General features: G+C 41.1%; 1 protein-coding gene across 2 annotated transcripts in view; it reads left to right on the plus strand.

The window, feature by feature from the left end:
• Positions 1 to 21,027, plus strand: part of Nedd4 (NEDD4 E3 ubiquitin protein ligase) — an 87,432-nt gene that overhangs the window by 32,827 nt on the left and 33,578 nt on the right. For both annotated transcript variants that reach the window (XM_021171169.2, XM_029481761.1), the window contains 3 exons: positions 13,755 to 13,805; positions 15,104 to 15,165; positions 16,717 to 16,816. In XM_021171169.2, coding sequence (XP_021026828.1) covers positions 13,755 to 13,805; positions 15,104 to 15,165; positions 16,717 to 16,816 — 213 coding nt within the window. The remainder of the gene's footprint in view (positions 1 to 13,754; positions 13,806 to 15,103; positions 15,166 to 16,716; positions 16,817 to 21,027) is intronic.

A 21,027-nucleotide genomic window follows, 5' to 3' on the forward strand; every position in this document is an offset into this window, starting at 1 on the left:
CTACTTTTAAAACAAACAAACAAACAAAACCAAAACACCTTTCCTTGGTAATTTAAATCCTAAAATTCTTCCAGAACTGGCTCGATGTCATAACACTCGATCTTGGGATATTTGTTCTTCTTACCTTCAGAAATGGGATTTTCTTCTCCCTCTTAAAACCCATGTATTTGTAAGATTGCTGATCAAAAAGACTATTATATTGAATGTTTCAAGCAGAGGAAAAATAAGTGGGTTTTGCATTTACATACACCCTAGCCACAGGAATGCTGTTTCCACCCTATTTTTCCTGAGTTACCAGTGAATGCCGTCTCCCAAAATGTAACTCACTTTTTCAGCAGTACTGATTTCTAAGTTTTATGTGTTTGAATTGGCTTAAACTTACGAGGTAGTTTCTATAATTTTCAATTTACTACACTAGTTTGTTGTTCTCACAATGTTGCTTTATTTTATTAGTCATTTAGCTCTAACAGGTCTTAGCCAGATTGGCATTTTATGTCATTTGGCCTTTTCAGATTATTTACAATCTTTAAAACTAAAGTAGCCTTTAACATGTCTGTATTTGGAAGGTTTTGCAAAATTCCAGGAAATTTAATTGTTTTCCTGCCGACATTAGCTCTAGATTGACAGCACATATGCTGGCTGCCGTGCTCTTTCTTTCTTGTGAAGGGAACTTACTTCTTTTCATGGCAATGTCTGTATTAAATGTTGGAGGGGTGTGGGGGGAATCCAGATAATGTCTAGACAGATGGAGTTAGAAAATTAGGTAATTGGGCTTTTTTCCTCTCTTTTGAAATCTGGAAAATATAATCATTGTGTCCACCCGAGGTTAATCTACGCAGCTACTTCACTGGGGATAAGAGATTAGATTTCAAAGTTTGATCTTTGTTTTAGAGTTATTCATTCCACTTGCAAAATTTTTCTAAAACAGTTTTTGGAACATTATAATCGGTTTAATTCCCTTCCCCAAAGTTCTGGGTCCTTGAAGCAACATTAGTAGTCTGCCAATTCAGTCGATGTTACTCACAGAGTCTACATTCAAAGAACCCTAAGAATTTATGAATCTGAAAAGAATTATAGAAATAGTCCAGAGACAGTTGTTACTGTGGCAGCATTATCATTTGTCACTGATGCTTTCCAAAGAGGCATTTTAAATACATTCAGTGAAGTATATAAACTAAATGCTGTTTGCATTGCTAAGAATGTTTTCACAGGCCTTTAAATTTTCTAGCAAACTAACAATTACTGCTTTGTAACAACCTAATCCTAGTCTCTTAGTTGTAAAAAAATACAGAAGGTGGTATTTGTCTGAGAACTTTAAATTGTTCTTCAACATGTATTAAACATAAAAATAGTATAAGTGACATAAGTTATATTTACTGTCTATTGTATCTAAATTAATTCACTTAGAAATGACAAATTGAGTGCTTATGCTAATTCCTTTTCTAAACACGGAGTGGCCACAGTAATGACATTTCAGAAGTAATGGCATGTTTATCAATAATATATTAATCTAATTATAGTGGTTTATTGTAACTAGCTTATAAATAAACAGCTCCCAAAATATTTCCCATGTCTCCAGTTAGTCTGGGTTCGTGTTCGGATGTGCTGAGACTGCATCCACATTTAACAAGTTGATACTGGAGTCGCCCTTGGTAATGTCAGCCATCTGTACTGAGTAACAGTGAAATCAGATAACAGCTTTGGTCAGAGACCCTGGTGAGGCAGAGAGGTCTCAAGTCTCTTCTCTTGTGTTTGGCTACGAGCTCACAGCAGCCTAGTGTCGAGTTTACAGCTCTCTTATAATCCTAGCTTGTAAATGACTAATGTTTGATGTGTAGTGAAGACCTTTTACCTGTATCTAAGACATAGGCTATCCTTTGTGCTTACAGCTGAGACTGAAAATGGGTTCCTAAAACCTGCCTCGGTGTCTATTTCAGGTGTAGCAAAAGACAACCTTTGGGGGATTTTTTTGTGGGTGGGTCTCTTTTTGCTTTGTTTTGTACATTTCAAATGCAATACTGTGTAGGTAAAAGTATATGGTGGCCTTTGATCTGCCAGGAGAAGTTTTGTGTTTCTTTGGTCAGTATGGTAGTTTGTCAGTTTAAGGAGCCAAGGTGACATACACAGTTCTGAAAATTAATACTGAACTTTCTAAAGTCTGTAGTTCGCTTGCTTATTATTAGTTCTCTTTTCCCTGTGTCGTATGTTCTGAATCTCATTGTTGGTGCTGAGACGTTCCGTTTCCTTGTTTAGAATCCTTCCAGCTCCACCCTGACTTGGATGTGCCTTCCTTCCACCATCCAGATATGCTGTGCTTTTTGTTATGAAAGGGTTCCCTGCTCCTCGTCTAGTACTTAACCCTAGATAAGCATATTGCTTAATCCTAATAGATCCTGAAATAGTTTTGTCTTAATTATTATGCTCACCATTAATCTCCAGATGATACAATTCAGTAATTTTAAAATAATTCTTTCTGATATCAAAAGTCCAGATGGGTATTTCAGGGCAGGAATTCTCCTCAACACTGTTTATATTTGGGGCCAGGAATTTTTTTTTGTGGGTGGGGCTGTTTTTTGCACTCTAGGGTGTCAAGCAGGGAGCCTGACTAGATGCCACTTGTACACCCCAAAGTGTGTCAGTTAAAAATGGCTCCAGGCATTGCCACGTGTCCTCTTGGGCAAGTTGCCTCCTGGTAAGAATTGCTACTTTAGGCAGAAGTCTTCGTGTTTGAAGGCCAGAAATGTGTAAGAGCCTTATGTTGTAAGTCACTCAGTGTAACTCACGGGAGAGGTTCAGAAGGCCTGGGGGTGGGGTGGGGAGAAGGCATGATGCTTAGGTTGGAGCTAAAGTAGGCCTGCAAAGAAGTCCTTTATGTCCTGTTAACAGACCACACTTAGTAAATAGACATCTTTAGGTTATTTAAACAAGTGTGGGTGTATCTGTGTGTCTCTGTGTCTGTGGGTTTGCCTGCCTGCCTGCGTGTCTGTGGTAGGTATGTGTGTGTGAGTTTGCGTGTCCTGAGACTAGAATCCACAGGAGCTGGATTAGTAGGCTGTTGTGAGCTTTCTGCTTTCTGTGTTCTGGGGAATCCAACCCGGACCTTCTATAAGAGCGGTGCACAGTCTTAACGACTGAGCTACCATTCCAGCCCCGTCACGTTTGTGCTTTAAGATAATTATTTGTGGCACTATGGATTTTAAGCCATTCTAACTTTTCTTACCTTGTGTAATTGGATAAACACTGACGCCCTGAAGTAAGGGAGTACGGGAGGTGGGACAGAGTGGTGCAGCATGTACAGTGAGGTCCTGGTAGTGTTGCTGGAGGAATGGGAGCTGAGCCCAGAGAGGAGCTGGGAATCTCCACCAATAGGGAGGACTGTGCTCAAAGCCTCAGGTAAGGATCACCTCAGCTAGGCCATGCATCACATGAAACACAGTGGGGACCACTAATTATGAGGACAGGGTAAAAGAAGATAAAAGGGAGACCCAGTGAGCTACTAGATTGTCCAGGAGAGGTTGATGACATGCAGGCAGGGAAGGCCCAGCAGAAAGCATATGCCTCTACAGAGAACTCCATTCTCCATTGCATGCAGTAGTGAGGAGCTCATTGGTGACTCCAGCAAAAGTAAGCTAGGAAAATCCCAGGGTTAGCGCCCAAGGTGAAATGATAACATAGCTGAGAACAGCAAGCATATATGCTATCATACAATGAGTGCAGTGTAGTATAGTCAGGTACGGTTTAATGATTGTTACAAATAAGACCAGCATTTTGTGATTTAAGGTGGAATAAGACAAACTACATCTCTACAAAGAAATTGCTGTCTTCCCCGGAATGGGAGGACAGGGTTCTCTGCTCTTCACCTTGGCACCTTAGATAGGAAAGTATAGGTGGTAAAACCCATACTGGATTCTGTCAGTGTTATCTGAAGGAACAGAAAACTGTAAATGGGAACTCAGGACTGTCATGCATAGCCACAATTCCTCTTTAAGAATATCATATTTTATTACGAGAATTTCATGCACAAATATAGTATGCTTTGACCATTATCACCCTTTACTCTCAATAACTCCTTCCAGATCTACTTTCACACCCTCTTCCACCTCCCACCTTTGTATCCCCCCTCCCTTTTTTTAATAGCCCACTGATTCCATGGGTGTGGCCATCCACTGGAGTATGCTTTGCTTTTCTCAGCCTCTCATCTGACACCAAAAATAACATGGAGCTGACAAGATAGCTTAGCAGGTAAAGGCACTTGCTGTTGACCTTAGTTTAATCCCTGACCCACATGGTAGAATGAGAGAATTAACTCCCACAAGTGTGCTCTCACTTCCACATATGCACTCTGACATACTCCTGTGTGTCCATATGCAAATTGATAACTATAATAAAACATTTAGAGAAAATAAAACCAAGTAGAGCCTCTATGTAGAATTGAGCCAAGATTTTTAAGGTTATGGCTCAAAACTTTGGGGAATAGGCAACGTCAGTTTCTTGTAAGATAGAGAGCCTGCCTGTGCTAGCTGTTGTAAACTTTTCTGGACTGTGATGGCTGACAAGACAAGATTAGACCTGGGCTTGGGAGCTTGGCCAAACAGGAGGCTTGGCAGCATTGCTGGGTGTGGCCAGGCCACGTGCTGAGGTTGAGAGCAAGATTAAGGGAAGGGAAGGCTGGGGGACGGTGAAGCAGTTATCTGTCAGCATATCTCTGGAGTGTCCAAAGCCTTGCTGTTGTCTTCCTCAGGCTTCCCTTGTGGGAAGGTTGTGACAGGTGCTTCAAGATCAAAGAAAAATGTTGAAAACAGCTGAGGACCTGTCTAGTCTGTGAACTGATCTGGGGGCTGTCAACATGGAAGTGGTTGCTAAAAGCAGCCTCAGCTTGGTTAAGATTTAAAAGGCTTCTGGGATATAATCCCACCTAGCAGCAGGTCTGAGTGTGGAAAGAGAAGTATTGGGCATGGCACTGAGTCCTGTAGCTCAACTTACCAGCTATAGGAAACACCTCTCAGGAGGCAGCCCACACATTTTTAGATAGGGTCTTAGATGCCTGTGGGAGATATTACAGAGCCATGAGCCATGGTGCTTTCTAGAATAAATACATTGCCAAACAAAGAATTTGCATTAAGAACATTAATGGTGAATGAAAATGAGGACATGACCATTCCCAGGCATGGATGAGGATAGGGTTGTATTGTTGGACTGAGGGAGAGCATACCTAAAGACATCCAGAATAAAGACGTCCAGAATAAACTAGGTCATGAAAACAGTGGGGAGAGAAAGAGAAGGGAGGATGAAAGACCAAGAAAGGATCTGCCTGCCTTTGTCTGAGTATGGGAATAACTGAGTTCCAGAAAAGCCAGGGCTGTGTAGAGAGACCTTTACTCAAAAACAACAAAACAAAACAAAACAAAACAGGGTTTCTCAGTGCCTAGCTTCTCTAATGTACCAGGATGGAATGAGTCTGATGTTTCTGTCAACACTTAGTACTATCTACATTCACACTCAAGAATTTAGAAAGTGGACAGCTGGAATTCATGGTTGAATAAAAAATCAATTTCACAGAAGAGAGAAAATAGGAGCTTTAAAGAATGGGTGTATTACTATTCAGATCTTCTAGACATAAGTCAGTGCTGACTGAAGGGGTGAGATTTGAAAAGATAAGCAACCTTTGTAACTGGTTGGAATTGACGATGTTTTGTGTGTGGCAATTTAGATTAGTTTCCTGATACTGTGTAAAGTTAACCAACACTCAGCTCATATTCAGATATTTAGACCCTGAGTATCCACTGAAAGTCGATACACAGCAGCGAGGCTGCATTTGTGTTTGGTATGTTGTCAATCTTAATGAAAATAATGCTATCCAAACTTTACAGCCTTATATGGTTAAGTATGTTCTTATCATATGGTGGCATTTCATTCCAATTGAATTTGCCCATGGAAATAGTTGGGCACTCACCAAAATCTGCCATTTGGAAACATTTGTGGTATTTAATTTTTTTAATTTATTTGTTTTTACTTGATATATGTGAGTGATTTGCTGCCATGCACGTTAAGTGCACCATGTTCATGTCTGATGTCTGCTGAACCCTTCTCTCCAGCCCCATTGTGTGTTCCTTTAAAAATGGTTCTTATGTTACATTTTCCCTTTTCAACATGAGGGCTGTTGGCATGTTCTGTTTTCCTTAACTCTTCTGGCTTATCTAAGCAATGTTTAAATCCTCGGGCATTCTTCAGGCATGGCAGTCAACATAGTACTGAGACTGTTTAACTCTTTTCTTTTCTTTTCTTTTTTTTTTTTTTTCTTTTTGGTTTATCGAGACAGGGTTTCTCTGTATAGCCCTTTCTGTCCTGGAACTTAGGACCAGGACAGCCTTTGTAGACCAGGCTAGCCTCGAACTCAGAAATCCGCCTGCCTCTGCCTCCCAAGTGCTGGGATTAAAGGCATGAGCCACCACACGCAGGTGCACTATGTAATCACTGAAACATTGTATACTCTTATGTGCCCAGTTGTGGCTTTTCCTTTTGCTACTTTAAAGGAGAAAGTTGAAAAATCAATTTTTTTTTGTTTTTGTTTTTGTTTTTTGAGACAGGGTTTCTCTGTGTAGCCCTGGCTGTTCTGGTACTCACTCTGTAGGCCTGGAACTCAGAAATCCGCCTGCCTCTGCCTCTCAAGTGCTGGGATTAAAGGCATGCGTCACCACTGCCCAGCGAAAAAATCATTTTTTATACTTTCATAATGTTAATAAAAGTAATATATTACTTTTCAACTCTAAATCAACGTTTAAAAAAATCTTAGAAATTGCTCTTTCTTTAGAGCAGCTTACATGACTTTATCCACTGCTGCTTGGAGTTGGGTTCCCAGCACTCACATCTGGCAGCTCACAACTAGTAGTTCACATTGAAAGTGTTGATTAATAAATAAAGTCGTGGCCCCTTTGGGATGAGATGGAGAGGATCTTGCTGGCTAAGGCTGAGCCGACAGCCTGGCAGGGACAGAAAACCAATCTAGGCTATTTAAGTGATGACTGAACGGTTCTCCTAAATGAATATCGTGTCCCTGGGGTGAGTGCCAATGGAATATTGTGATCCTGAGTCAAGGATTAGTTTCCACAGTAGACTCTGATTCATAGCCTGCACATTCCACTCATTGGTACCCTAGAACCTGGTGTCTGCATAAAAGCCCCAGATCAAGTTTTCTGCAAGAAAAATTGAATGGAGAAAGACGTGAAAAGACATTTCAGCAAAGGCCGTCAGGCTGGCTCACAGTTATCATTGTTTGAGTTCCTCCAAGCCTGAAGGTAGGATCCTCTGAGTAGGTGCTAGTTTCAAATGACTGTTTTAGCTAAGAATGACCTTTGCCCTCTTATGGGGTCATAGACCTTAATGGACACTCAAGTCATCTTCAAAGCAAATGAGTTTGACTAAAGTATTTACCATTTTGAAACTGAACACCTCGTATTATTGCCCAATTTTTAGACACAGTGATGGACACAGGAAAATGTTTTCTCTCTATGGAATATATAACTGCATTAACTTAGGGTACAACGTATCTTAAAAAGTAATATTTACTTATCCTGATTCTCAAGGTGCTTGTGGGAATTAATTTGCAATACATAAATTGCCTGACCTTCACATTTATTGTCTCATTTACCGGGGTATATTCTGAGGTATAGCTAGTACTCATGACTAATTCAAACATGTCTCCTAATGTTAAAATGTTATGTTTTTTAAACACACACTGTGACCTTTTGCGCTCTTGACAATATGCTAAGTATAAGCATGCATTCCTGCCACTGACAGCCATAGAACCATTTATTAGAAATTGGTCAGAGCCGGGCCATGGTGGCCACACCTTTAATCCCAGCACTCAGGATGCAGAGGCAGAAGGATCTCTTGAGTTTGAGGCCAGCCTGTGTCTATAGAGAGAATTCCAAGATACACAAAGAAACCTTGTTTTGGACAAAACCAAAACCAACCAAACGGATGAATGTAATAGAACAAGATGGCTCAATCAGTAAAGTGCTTGTTGAATAAGCATGAGGGTGGACCTGACTTCAAGTCCTACCTCACATAGATTAAAGTGGCCATGGTGGCATATGATGGGAAGCAGAGATAGGCAGGTTGCTAGGGCTTGCAGGTCAATTATCCTATTCAAATGAAGACACAAGATTCTGGTGGGAGACACTGTCTGGGGAAAAACAAACAAAGATGGGTGATGGCTGGGGAGTGAATGAATTTGAGAGTGTCCTGTGGTTTCCACATATTTATGCACACATATACATTCCCTTAAGAGTAGGTCTAGAAAAGGTACCACGATGGCTTCCTGCTGGGGTTTGGTTTGGGATTCTTACCATCATTATGTCAAAAAGCCTCAGATAGAATTTTTAATCTTGAAGGAGAACTTGCCATATTGTTCCACATAGAGTTAATTGGTGCTTGTATTTCATATTCTGTGTTTCAAAAACCTGCCAAACAGCTAATACTTCTGACTGGGAAATGAAGCGATAAATAAATGTTCACATGCCTGCCTTGGGCCCCACAGACTGAAGCGTAGTGCCACTGTGGCCTAATAGTGTTCCTGCTCTACCGCAGGTGAACAGCACTCTACCCAACTGGGGCAAGCTGCTTAGAAAAGGTTATTTTGGTAATAATCACACCAGAAGGAAAAAACAAGTGTCTGGAGGAAAAATTCCATCGTGATGACTCCGACCTGATGAATAATGTCCCAGATGGGTAGCGTGTGGCGCAGGTCAAGTCCATCCTTACTGCAGTTGTTGAGTGACAGTAAAGCTACTGTTCCCGGATTATCAACTTCCCTTTTACCTGTTTGGTTTTTTTCCCCATCTTGTGGCCATCTTCATTTTGCTGATTACTTTTTATTTTTCATGTAGGTGTAACATGCATGTGTGTGTCCATGTGTGTGGATGGCGTGTGCTTGTGGACGCCTGAGGTTGATGTTGGGAATCATCTCAGTGGCTCACCCATGCGACTTTTGAGATAGGGGCTCTCAATCCAGCCTGGAACTTGCTGGGAGTTTTGCTCCCAGCTCGTTTGGAGGAGCCCTGCTTCTTCCCAACATTGAAATTCTAGGTGGACAGCCACAGCAGCTTGGCTTTTCTGTAGGTTCCTGAGCCTGAAACGCTGGGCTTCACACTTGATCTGATGAACTTTATTACCTTATACTGCAGCCAGCCAGCTCTATCACTTACAGCATCGTCTATTAATTCCATGCTTATGCCCCTCAGGGTCTCATGAGAACTGCTATTCCTGTTTCCACCAATATTTATAATAAATCCTTTTAATATGTACATTTTCAGAATACACAAGAAAGCAGAAGAAATAGCATGGTGAATGGATGTTTGACCTTCAAGTACTGTCAGCACTTTCAGTCATTTTACCCATCTTCTGTCTTCATTTTTTACTTACTAATTTTGTCTTATTACTTCCCTACATCATTCTTCAAGGATTGTGCATGTTACTGCTTGTCCCAACAGTTAAATTTTGCTTTTTAATATATCTTGCTGTAAAATACTTCAATATGGCAGCCTACATAAAAAACCAAAAGATATTTTATTTTTTAAGATTTATTTATTATTTTTATATGTATGTTTATTTGGTTGTATGCATGTGCAACATTTGGGACATGTATACATGAGTGTGTGTGTGTGTATGAGAGTGAGTGTGTGTGTGTGTGTGTCTGTCTGTCTGTCTGTCTGTACTATTCTGTTTTTCTAGTCCCCGAGACAGACAGGGTTTCCCTGTGAGGCAGCCATGGCAGTCTAGGAACTTCTCTCTGTAGACCAAGGAAGCCTAAGTCTCTTCCCCAAAACTCAGAGATCCGCCTGCCTCTGCCTCCCAAGTGCTGGGATTAAAGGCATCCACCAATACTGCCCAATTTTTGTTTATTTAAAACTTTCATGTTACAAATGAAGAAAGGAATAGAAACTAGATTGACACTAGATTGGCAGGACATAGTCCTGATCTAAGCCCTCAGAATGCCAGTACAGGCCACCACATAGTAAACTCTAGTCCAGTCTGGGCTACACAGAAAATTTACCAAATTAATATAATATTATATCATTGATAAACCTTAAATGAACAGCACTGTGTAGTCCACTAGTGTTCACTGCTCTTTAATACAGGTCTGCAGATCACTAGATTATGGATTTCAAGTTTGTTAACTTGTAAACTGGCAATGAAGATATAGTTAACCTCAGTTAAATAATGAGGTCATACTATGCAGGGTGGTGTGGCTTACAAATTGTTTTTTGTTTGTACTTTTTGTGTATGCCATACTCATGATAGTGCTCCTGATGTCATGGTGCTTGTACACATGGCCACAGGTTGATGTTGAATGTTTTCCTCTACTCCCCTCACTGAACCTGGATGTCACCCATTGGGCTAGACTGAATGGCCATTGAGTTCCAGGGACCCTTCCTGCCCTAGGCTCCTAGTGCTAGGCAATAGGTTCAGAGTACCATACCCAGCCTTCATTTTTTTTTTTTAGCTGTATTATTTTTTATGTGTATGGGTGTTTTGCTTGCATATCTGTGTCCCATGTGTGTACAGAGCCTACGGAGCCTGGAAGCTGGTATCATATCCCCTGGTTCTGGAGTTACAGGCATTAGTAGTGAGCTACCATGTGGGTTCTGAGAACCAAATCCATGTCACCAAGTACTCAGATTGCTGTGCTGTCTACCCCAACACAACTAATCTTTATGTCAGCTCTGGGGATGCAAATTCAGATCTTCATGCTTGCATAGCAAACACTCTACCAACCCAGTCATCTCACATGCCCAAGGAGGGAGTTTTAACCTTCATTTTAAAATATTAAGTGTTCTTAGTTGAAGAAAGTGTAAAATGTTTTATCTTGAGTTCTAAATTTTACCTGTCAATGATGTTTTGTTTTGTTTTTGTTTTTTTGTTTGGTTGTTTGTTTGTGTTGAGGTCAGTGTTATAATTTCAGTGAAATTGATGCTTGCTGTATTATAGGTCAACTTCATGAACTGTTAATATAGCCTGTTAATCCGTCCGACTTTACCAACAATATGCAGATTCCCTGTGGTGGTTTCCATCTGTTAAAGATGGGATGAGGGGCTGGAGATATGACTCAGAGGTTAAGAGCACTGGCTGCTCTTCCAAAGGTCCTGAATTTAATTCCCAGCAGCCACATGGGGGCTCATAACCATCTGTAATGGAATGTGATGCCTTCTTCTGGCCTGCAGTCACATTTGCAGGCAGAATGCTATATACATAATAAGTAAATAAATCTTTAAAAAAAAAAAAAAGATGGGTGAGGCTCGTGGCACTAGAGAACAGGGACAGACAGGTATGTCTAGGAAACACATGGACCACTTTTTTTAAAGATAAAACCCTGTTTAGACCTGGGTTTAGTTCCCAGCACACACATGGCAGCTCATAACTGTAACTCCAGTTCAGGGGATCTGATAACCTAACAGACACACATGCAGGCAAAACAACAATGCACATAAAATAAAAATAAATATTTCTTAAAAATTAAGGCAGAGAGGGATAGAGGAAAGCACCCGGTTTCAACATGTCAATCTCCAGCCTCAGCATGCACTCCCACCTGTCGACATAACACCTTCAGTTTAGGTAAACTTTGTGTGGATTGTATGTCAAAGCTTTTAAAAAATTTTAATTTATTTTCAATTATTTGTCTGTAGGTATGGGGGGTGAGATAGAGTGTCAGATTGCCACAACTGGGGTTACAGGTACAAATGTTAACGTGGGCAGGCTTGGGTGCTAGGAACTTAATCCAGGTCTTCTACAAAAGGAGCAGGAAGCTGGAAGAGGGCATAGGACCCTCTGGACTTGGAATTTCAGTAGTTGTAAGCTACCATGTGAATGCTAGGAATCAAACCCTCAGACCCTTTTGAATTGCTGAGCAAGCTCTCCAGCTTTTGTGTTAGTTCTCGGGTTTGAACTCATGTCCTCTAGCTTGTAGAGCAAATGCTTTCACCCACTCGGCTGCCGCCCAGCCTATAGCTGGTGAATTTGGGGCTCTTTCCCTCTTTGAACCTGACCTTCGCTCTCGTGCCTTTCACCGTGTGCAGTGCTTCCTCCCACATGTCCTACCAGCCCACCGACGGCAAACTTGTCTCTTGTTATCCGCCATAAGCCTCTTGTTTTCCTTTTAATTTTGAGGGATATTTCTTTGCTAGATGAGAATTCTAGATACTTGATAAACAGCAATCTTTTGTCTTCTTGCTTTCAGTGTTTTTAATGGATAACCTGCCATTATTTGTATTCTTTCTTAAATTATGTATATATGGGGGCTAGAGAGGTGGCTCAAATGGCTAAGAGCACTAGCTCCTTCTTCTGAGGATCCAGATTCAACTCCCAGCACCTGCATGGCAACTTACAGTCTGCAACTCCAGTTCCAGATCAGACACCAGCTTCTGGCCTCCCTAGACACTGAGTGCACATGGTGCACACACACATACATACATACATACACATATACACATACACATGAAAGCAAAACACTCATGCACTTAAAGATTTTAAAAATTGATGTGTGAAGGTGTTATGTGTGGGTACATGGGAGTGCAGATGCCTGTGGAGACCAGAAAAGCTATCAGATACTGTGGAGGAGGAGGAGGTGTAGGCAGTTGTGAGCCACCCAGTGTAGGAGCCGGGAACCACCCCGGGGTCCTTAGAGAAGCAGCATGCACTCTTAACCCCCCTTTAGCACCACCATGTATATTTTATTTCCTGTGTGCAGTGGTTTTTGGTGTTTTTTTTTTTTTTTTTTTTAATTTTTTTTTTTTTTTTATATGTAAGTACACTGTAGCTGTCTTCAGACACTCCAGAAGAGGGCGCCAGATCTCGTTACGGATGGTTGTGAGCCACCATGTGGTTGCTGGGATTTGAACTCTGGACCTTCGGAAGAGCAGTCGGGTGCTCTTACCCACTGAGCCATCTCACCAGCCCTTGTTTTTGTTTTTAAATTTGGCATCTTTCAAGATTTTCCCATAATTTCTAGCATTTAATAATGATGTGCTTATTCATTCATAATTCAGAGTTATAGGGCATCAGTTTATTGAAATTAAAGCTTTTATTTTCTCAAACCTGGAAAAACTTTGTCTACTTTGAGTTTTTCAAATAATTTTCTGCCTAGCTCCTTGCCCTGTGTTGTATGTTTCATTGCATATGGTTCGGGTTTGAGAGAAAGTAAGTTGTGTTCCTTTTCTTGGAAGACTGTTGACTCTCAGCCTAGCAAACTAACTGACTTACTGGATTACAAGCTGTTTCTCTTTGGATGAACATTGCCTGGGGTTTATACTCTGTCTTTTAAATCTTGTGCCTTTAAGGAGGGCGGTTCAGGGACCATTGAGGGTCATTGTTTTTTGTTTTTTTTCTTGCGGTTTCTTGCCTACTTTTCTATTGTGTTGTTAGCTCCACACATGGCTTTCCCACCCCTCAAGCCTGAACTTTGCAGATGTTTGCTTAAGGACTGAACAGTTCATGTGTGATGCCTGGTTCCTCCTACCTCTACTGCTATTCTCTTGTGCATTGGTGTGTCTATACTTGCCTGAGTGTGTAGTGATTATCTGCAAGACTGGAGTTTCTGCTGTGTCACCCAGGGGGCACCATATCACTCTGCTTTTGTTTGCCATTGACTTTCCATCGGTGCTTCAGTGGATTTAACAACAACTTACTTCTGTGTGTATAAATGATGGTTTCTCATCAAGTGAATATACTCGTAATGCTCTTTATCCTTTCTTTTACAGACAAGAGATGATTTCCTAGGTCAAGTGGATGTCCCTCTCTATCCTTTACCGGTTAGTATTGGCATCCATGGTTTTGGGTTTTGTATTTGTGGTTTGTTTTTTTTTTTTAATTTTAATAACTGCTAATGTGAATCTTTAGTATATCAGCTGTTTCCTGAAATTTATTTCACTTTTCCTTTTCACTCATCTCCTTTCCTTACGTGAGCTTCAAGAAACTGAACCACAGGGATTGGTAGGCAAGATGGAGCCTGGATTTTAAGGGTTTGGAATTATCCCCATAAACAGCAAGAGCCTGGGCTCACATACTGGATGTGAGAGACTAAGAGACCAAAGGACCATTAACACTCCTGAGAATGGAGTTGGAAACACAACAGTGGGAAAGGCTTAGGTAGCCTTTCAGAATCAAATGTCACTGGGGGCTTACAGAGATGGCTCAGTGGAGGGCTCAGCTCCCTGCACTCACCTGACCGCGCACAACCACTAGAAACCTCACTGGTATGGGATCCAGTGCCCTCTTCTGGCTTCTCATGGATCCTGTACACATTCAGTGCACATTTTGGCCATATGTAATTCTGATAAGACATTGTAGAAAATTGAAAGTTGAATGTGGGCAGTTAGTAGCAGCATATAAGAAAATTGTGTAGGGAAAAGAAACAGGAAGGGTTGAGGGTTCTTGGTGTCTAAATGAAGGACCAGGTGCAAAACCTTAGTCAACATAGGTGGATCAAAAGAAAGTCAGAAGACAGTAGAAAAGAACCAAAGAAAATACTTTCAAAAAACTTTAAGGAAATAGCTTCTCATTGTGCATAGTCTTCCATGTAAAAACTTGGAAGGAGGCTAAGGCAGGAGGATTACAACATTGAGGTCAGCCTGGCTTTATAGTGAGAACTTTGATGTAAATAACTTTCAAGGCATAGAGGGTAGCCAACGCAAAGCCAGAGAGAAGTAATACAAAGCAGAGGGTTGCTGTGGGAAGGTGGCCGCCCACACTCCTCTCAGCGTTGGAGAGGAGTTTTTGCTTTTGTTTTAGAATTCTCTGTATACTCTTAACAGAGTCAAGCTGCTGACATAGTACATATCCCATGTTCTTTTGGGGCAGGGTTCTACCCATACTGTACTGTCCTCTACTGCCTGGGTCCTGCCTGCTCCCACATCTCAGCCTACACCCCTACTTCCCCACACTCCCTCCCCTCTGCTGGTTCCCCCCTTAGTTATGGAGTTTGCTGGAGTTCCTGTGTAGGAAGCCAAAGCCATGTGGTTACCAGCTGACTCTTAACAAGTTAAACCTTCTTTTCTCGTTCTTCAGTCTGCCTTTCATTATAAGTACTCAACCCCCTTTCTCATTTTAGACTGAAAACCCAAGAATGGAGAGACCATATACATTTAAAGATTTTGTTCTTCATCCAAGAAGGTCAGTAAATATGTAAGATTAGTTTATTAAGGTTAATAGTTGCGATTTTATTTTATGTATATTAGTGTCTGCCTGAATATGCACCATGTTATGCAGTTCCCAAGGAGGCCAAGAGAAGGTGTCAGACTCCCATGTGGCTGCTAAGAATTGTATGTAGGTTCTCTGCAAGAGCAGCCAGTGCTCCTGAACCATTCAGCCATCCCTCCACATACAGTACACATATTATACATTTATGTCTTCATTAAACCTTACTCTCCTCTTTAAAAATCCAGGATCTAAACACCCTATAAATAAGCTACTTAAATAAATTAATATTATTTCTTTTAAAAGCTTTAGTTATTTCAGACTTTAAAATAAACTCAGGTGGCTGGAAAACATGGCTCAATTGTTAAATGTGCTTGCTACTCTTTCAGTGGACCCAACACACATGCACACATACATACAACACGCATACACACAGAATCACATATGTATCTTTAAGCAGTGTACTTTGTTCATATTCCAAATAAAATTCTTAAATAGACACAAAAATTAGGAATGATTTGTCCCCCTTATTTATCTAGTAGCTGTATTTCATGTAAAACAAATGTCCAGCTTGATCTATACAAAAACAAATTCAGAATATACTTGAGTATATTTTGCAAAATTTAATTTCAAAAATATTTTAGAAGATTCCCATAGAGAAAATAGCACGAATAGTGAATAAAATTTAAACCCAGTTAGTGCACTTGCAATTACATTTTCCTGAACTGAGTTACTTGGTTCCTTTTTATAACTAAAAATTTAACCTTTAAAAAGGACCTACTCACTTTTATTTAATGTGTATGAGTGTTTGACATGAGTGCATGTCTTTGCAATGCATGCATTCGGGGGTAAAGGAGGCCAGAAGAGTGTATGAGATCCTCTGGAATGGGAGTTCCAGCCATATGTGAGCCTCCCTGTGGGTGGTGGAAACTGAACCTGGATCCCCTGCAAGGACAAAAAATGCTCGTGACCACAGAGCCATCTCTCCAGTTGTCCAAATTTAAAATCCTAAGTTCTAAATGAAACTCCTTTTGGTCTTTTGTGCCACTTGGCCAATTAAAATCAATTTAGAATGTGTAATTAATTATCACATGTAAAAGTAACCCATCTGGGAAAACCATAGCACTTGCTTTATGTTTTCTAACAAAGAAATGCATGGAACAGTGTATTATGGACACTGAAATCTTTTTCATTTAAAAATGGCTGCTTTAACCTAGTCTTTGTAATACAAATTTTAAAACAACATAAAGGAGCTTTGGCTTTGTGGTTGCTTATTCTGTCTGCAAGAGAAGTTCTCTATTCCTGTAGAAGTCTAGGAGTTGAATCTCTTTTCTTCCTCTCGTTCTGGACCGATTGCAATACATGCATAGCAGGAATAACTAAGCAAATATTTTCCCTCCTTTTTTGCTCGCCCTGCCAGCCGTCCCTCCAATTGCTGTAAAGACACTTCCCGCATTGACTGTGCTGCAGATAAATCCTCTCTTCTTGATGTTCAATTTTCATTAGTAATTGTTTTCTTTCCCACAGTCACAAATCAAGAGTTAAAGGTTATCTGAGATTAAAAATGACTTATTTACCTAAAAATGGCTCAGAAGATGAAAACGCAGACCAGGCTGAGGAGTTAGAGGTAAGATTCCCAGGAATGTTTGCTTAGGCTGAAATGGGGCTGTCAGATATCGCTCTATATACTTGGTAGAAAAACATGGTTTTCAAGGAAACTGATGCATGCAATGAAAATCACCATGATGTTGATTTGACCAAATGTCCCTTAAGCAGTTTTTTCTCTGACAGTATTTCTGTAGAGTGGTTGTTATTGGTAGACTTACAGGTAGAAATAGGAAATGCAATATTTATCAATGTAGGTGTTTATTATAATTATGTCATTGTCTTTAGTTTTTTTGAAAAACTATGTCCTAGTCTACTTTACAATAAGAAAATAGGTGTTTGTAAAGCTAAATCTATAGACATCTTACTATGTTAAAATTGCTCTGTTTCTATATACTAATTACATTAGTATAAAACTCTAAGGACATTTAGTTAATTTTGCTTTTCTTGTCATGTTTATTTGAAGTACGTGTTAATTCATGGTTCTCACAGGTGACAGAATTAATAAAAAATCAAACCAGGTGCCTGAACAGAGCCACACATCTGGGTACATGGAGGAAGAGTAGCAGGGTGGCTTGGGCTTTGATAGCTGAGCCCCTGGAACAAGCTAGCTCTGCTTCCCACAGCCATGTGACCTCTGATCTGCTAGGTTTTTCTTTTGTGGGGGAGAAGGACTGCACCAGGTCGCCTTTAGGGTTTCTTCCCTGGCTTTCAAAAGACAAAACCACCTCCTTTCTGTGATGCCCTTAGAGACAGTTCATCAAAAGGTTTAAATTTAAACATTTATTCTACCACAGAGAGAGAGAGACAGAGAGAGAGAGAGAGAGAGAGAGAGAGAGAGAGAGAGAGAGAGAGATTGATTGAATGTGCATCTAACCTGATTGTTCTGGAAGGTTCTTTGTTGTGTGTGCTTTCTTCCAGGTGTGTCTCTCTTTGGTTGAGGGTTTGCTCTGGTCTCTGAGAGCTATGAGACGAGGGGATATCCCTGAGGTGTGGGCTCTAGCTCATGTGCTTGGGTGCCTTGAGCAGGAAGTGGATTAGCAAAGCTTTTGGTATTCTATGTGTTAGTGAGATTTTACTTTGTAGGGAAATGTTTGAGGGTAGAAAGAAAGTTGTTTTTTCCTTAAATAATAGACGATAGATGACCCCGCATTGCTGACTGAACCTTGTCACCGTTCTCTTAAGTAAATAGTTAGCCCCTGCTTGGTTACCTTTTCTGCTGATCTGTTGGGTCTTTAGTTTTAAATTTTCAAATATACATTTATTTTCTCTGACTATTTTATTTGTTTCTTTTATGTGGGTGTTTATATGTCAGGTTAGTGTATGCTTGGTACTCATGAGGTCAGAGGTGCTGGTTTAGATCCACTTGATCTGGAGTTACAGGTAGTTGTGCTATGTGGGTGCCGGAATTGAACCCAGTGAGTGGTCTTACCTGCTGTCTCTCCAGCCCCTGCTCACATTCGTTCATTTTTCCTTCCTCCACGGAGTGTGCTCGTGGGTTTATGCTCGCTCGTGTGCATGGGTGTTCCGTAGAACACTGCAGAAGTCAGAGGACATTGAAGAACATTGTCCCTTCCTTCCACTATGAGGTCTCACCTTCATTCACAGTGCCTTTAACTTGTGGCCATCTCACTGGCCCATATTGCAAGCTTTTAAGAGATGTTTTGGGGTACAAATGTCTGTCCATGGCCTTGTCACGCAGAGGGTTTCTTGCATTTGAATTTCTGTTTCAAATGAAGACTTTGCTATGAGGGAAGAAAAGGCTTTCCCAGAGACTTTGAAGTTTAGCAGCATTTCATTACATGGGAGCTCGCCCCAGCTTTGCTTGAGCATGGATCACAGGCACCTCATTCATGGTTTGCCTCTGTGGTGTACACTGGCCTTGCTTTATGCTTTGGCTTCCCATCACAATGTTTGAATTCCTTCAGAGGCCACCTTATAATTTCAAGAGATGTAAGTGTGTCGTTTATTTATGAAAAGGCTGAGGAATTCAGACCCATGAATGTGCTTATTTATCTTCTGGGCAGCGAGAGACCAGAGACGTCTTGCCTGGTCCTTTGATATGTAGTTTGTGACTAAATATTTAAAATTCTGCTATTTGAAAAAAACAATTGTAACTTTGGAGGGAGGTGAGCTCTGGGCATCGTACATTTTTGAGTATAGTGTGGCTCTGATTAGCTTTGTGTAACGTTTCATTTTGTGTTATTTTCAATCATCGGGTGAGCTGTACGAATTCTACAAGTTTAGGGTAAAATGTTTGTCTAAGTACTTTGTACTTGCTTTCTGGCCCTTCTGACTCCATTAAATTGTAGGTATTTGCATATTGGCTTTAAGACTAGTAATTAGGATTTCTTGCCTTGTAGAAAATTATTTTATGAGGAAAATAGATAATCCATATTTCTTAGGGAAGACGGAAAATACTTTTTTCCAGTAGTGTTTGGGTGTATAGTTGTACTTTCTCAAACTTGAAACCATTTCATTTTCTAAAGCCTTAAAATAAGAAATTCAGTACCTTTCCTCCCCCTCCCCCCATTTTTCTTACTGAATTTACATTGACAACACTAAAGCAGATCTTTAAAAAGTAATATACATTTTCAAAGAAATGCTCTTGTGCCAGGAAGACGGCTTAGTGGTCACAAGCCAGAAGCCCCAAGGTTAAGCTCCAACTTCAGCCCACTTGATCGTATTCCTCAGCAAGATGAATCCCCTGGAAGCCTAAGGAGCAGCTAGCTCAGTGCCAGAGTTAGCAAGAAGGAGCCCTGCATAGGAGGGGGAAAGGAAAGAACTAACTGCAACAGCAGGTCCTCTGACCCCCACATACATGGCTTGCATGCACCCTTACACACTTGGAGTGTGCAGGTACCTGCGGAGGCCAAAGGGCATCAGCCCTCCCTGCACTGGGCTTCAGGCCACTGGTGAGTCACCTGGTGTGAGTACTGGAAATGGTAGGGCAAGCTCTCCTAACCGTTGAGCTGTCCCTGTGTAGTGTCTTGTTTTCATGCTCAGCAGTGGGATCCCCTTTCTTTTTCTTTTTCTTTTTCTTTTTTTCTTTCTTTCGTTCGTTTGTTTGTTTGTTCGTTCGTTCGTTTGTTTGTTTCGAGACAGGGTTTCTCTGTATAGCCCTGGCTGTCCTGGAACTCAGTTTGTAGACCAGGCTGGCCTCGANCTCAGAAATCCGCCTGCCTCTGCCTCCCAAGTGTTGGGATTAAAGGCATGTGCCACCACCACGCCTGGCGTGGGATTCCTTTTTAAACAGCCTTTCTTGTTGATGTCACGGAATCCTAGAAGGCTGCTTTCCTTCTGACATGTCCCTCCGTACATGTAATTTACCTTGATCACAGTCACTGCCACTGTCTGCCTTCAGCTCCCACCCCCTCCCCATCACCTTTTCCTCTATAATCCACCTTTGTGTCTTCTTTTCTTTTATTCTCCTTAGTAAATTCATTTTTACTGATAGACTTTATTTATCTGAGAGCAAAGTAGCCATTGGCCACATTGAATAAAGAAATCCCGGGACTGGTGAGATGGCTAGGTGGTTAAGAGCACTGGATACTTTTCTAGAGGTCTCAGATTAAATTCCCAGTACCCACATGGTGGCTTACAACCATCTGTAACTGCAGTTTCCTGGAACACGATGCCTTCTGCCATTCACCGGCACTGCACTGCATGTTATGCTCAGGTGCTAACATCTAAACACATAGAATAAAGAAATGAGTAATTGAGAGGAAATCTTGAGCTAAACAGTCTACCAGAGACTGTTAACAGACTGTAACAAACTCAGATCATGCCTTCTGAGACCAAGTCCTGAGAGATGCAGTTTGACTGTACACAGGATTAGAGTTCCCTTTATAAAGTAGCACATTATGATGGTCTACAAGAAAGGAAGACAGAAAGAAAAAAATGGAGATGAAGTAAGAGGAAAAGAAGAGAATAGAATTTGAGTATCAGCTCCCATAGCAGTGAAACGAGAAAAAGAGACTACACGTGATGGGGACCAACTTTAGCTTCCCACATAGAATGCCCTTCAGCTCCCTTCAGCTCCCCTTCACATCCCTACCTAGTATCTTACACTAAGATATACAACAAACAAACAGTAATTCTCCAGTCCTCCCCCCATTCCCGCAACCCCTCTTCCTCTCAGCCTCCACCTGCTGCTCTTACTGGCCCTCTCTTGTCAGGTGCAGCCTCCAAGGATTGGGCTGCTCCTCCCAGCCTGCATCTGCCTGTACACTC

Source organism: Mus caroli, chromosome 9 (assembly GCF_900094665.2).
Source record: "Mus caroli chromosome 9, CAROLI_EIJ_v1.1, whole genome shotgun sequence".
NCBI lineage: Eukaryota > Metazoa > Chordata > Mammalia > Rodentia > Muridae > Mus > Mus caroli.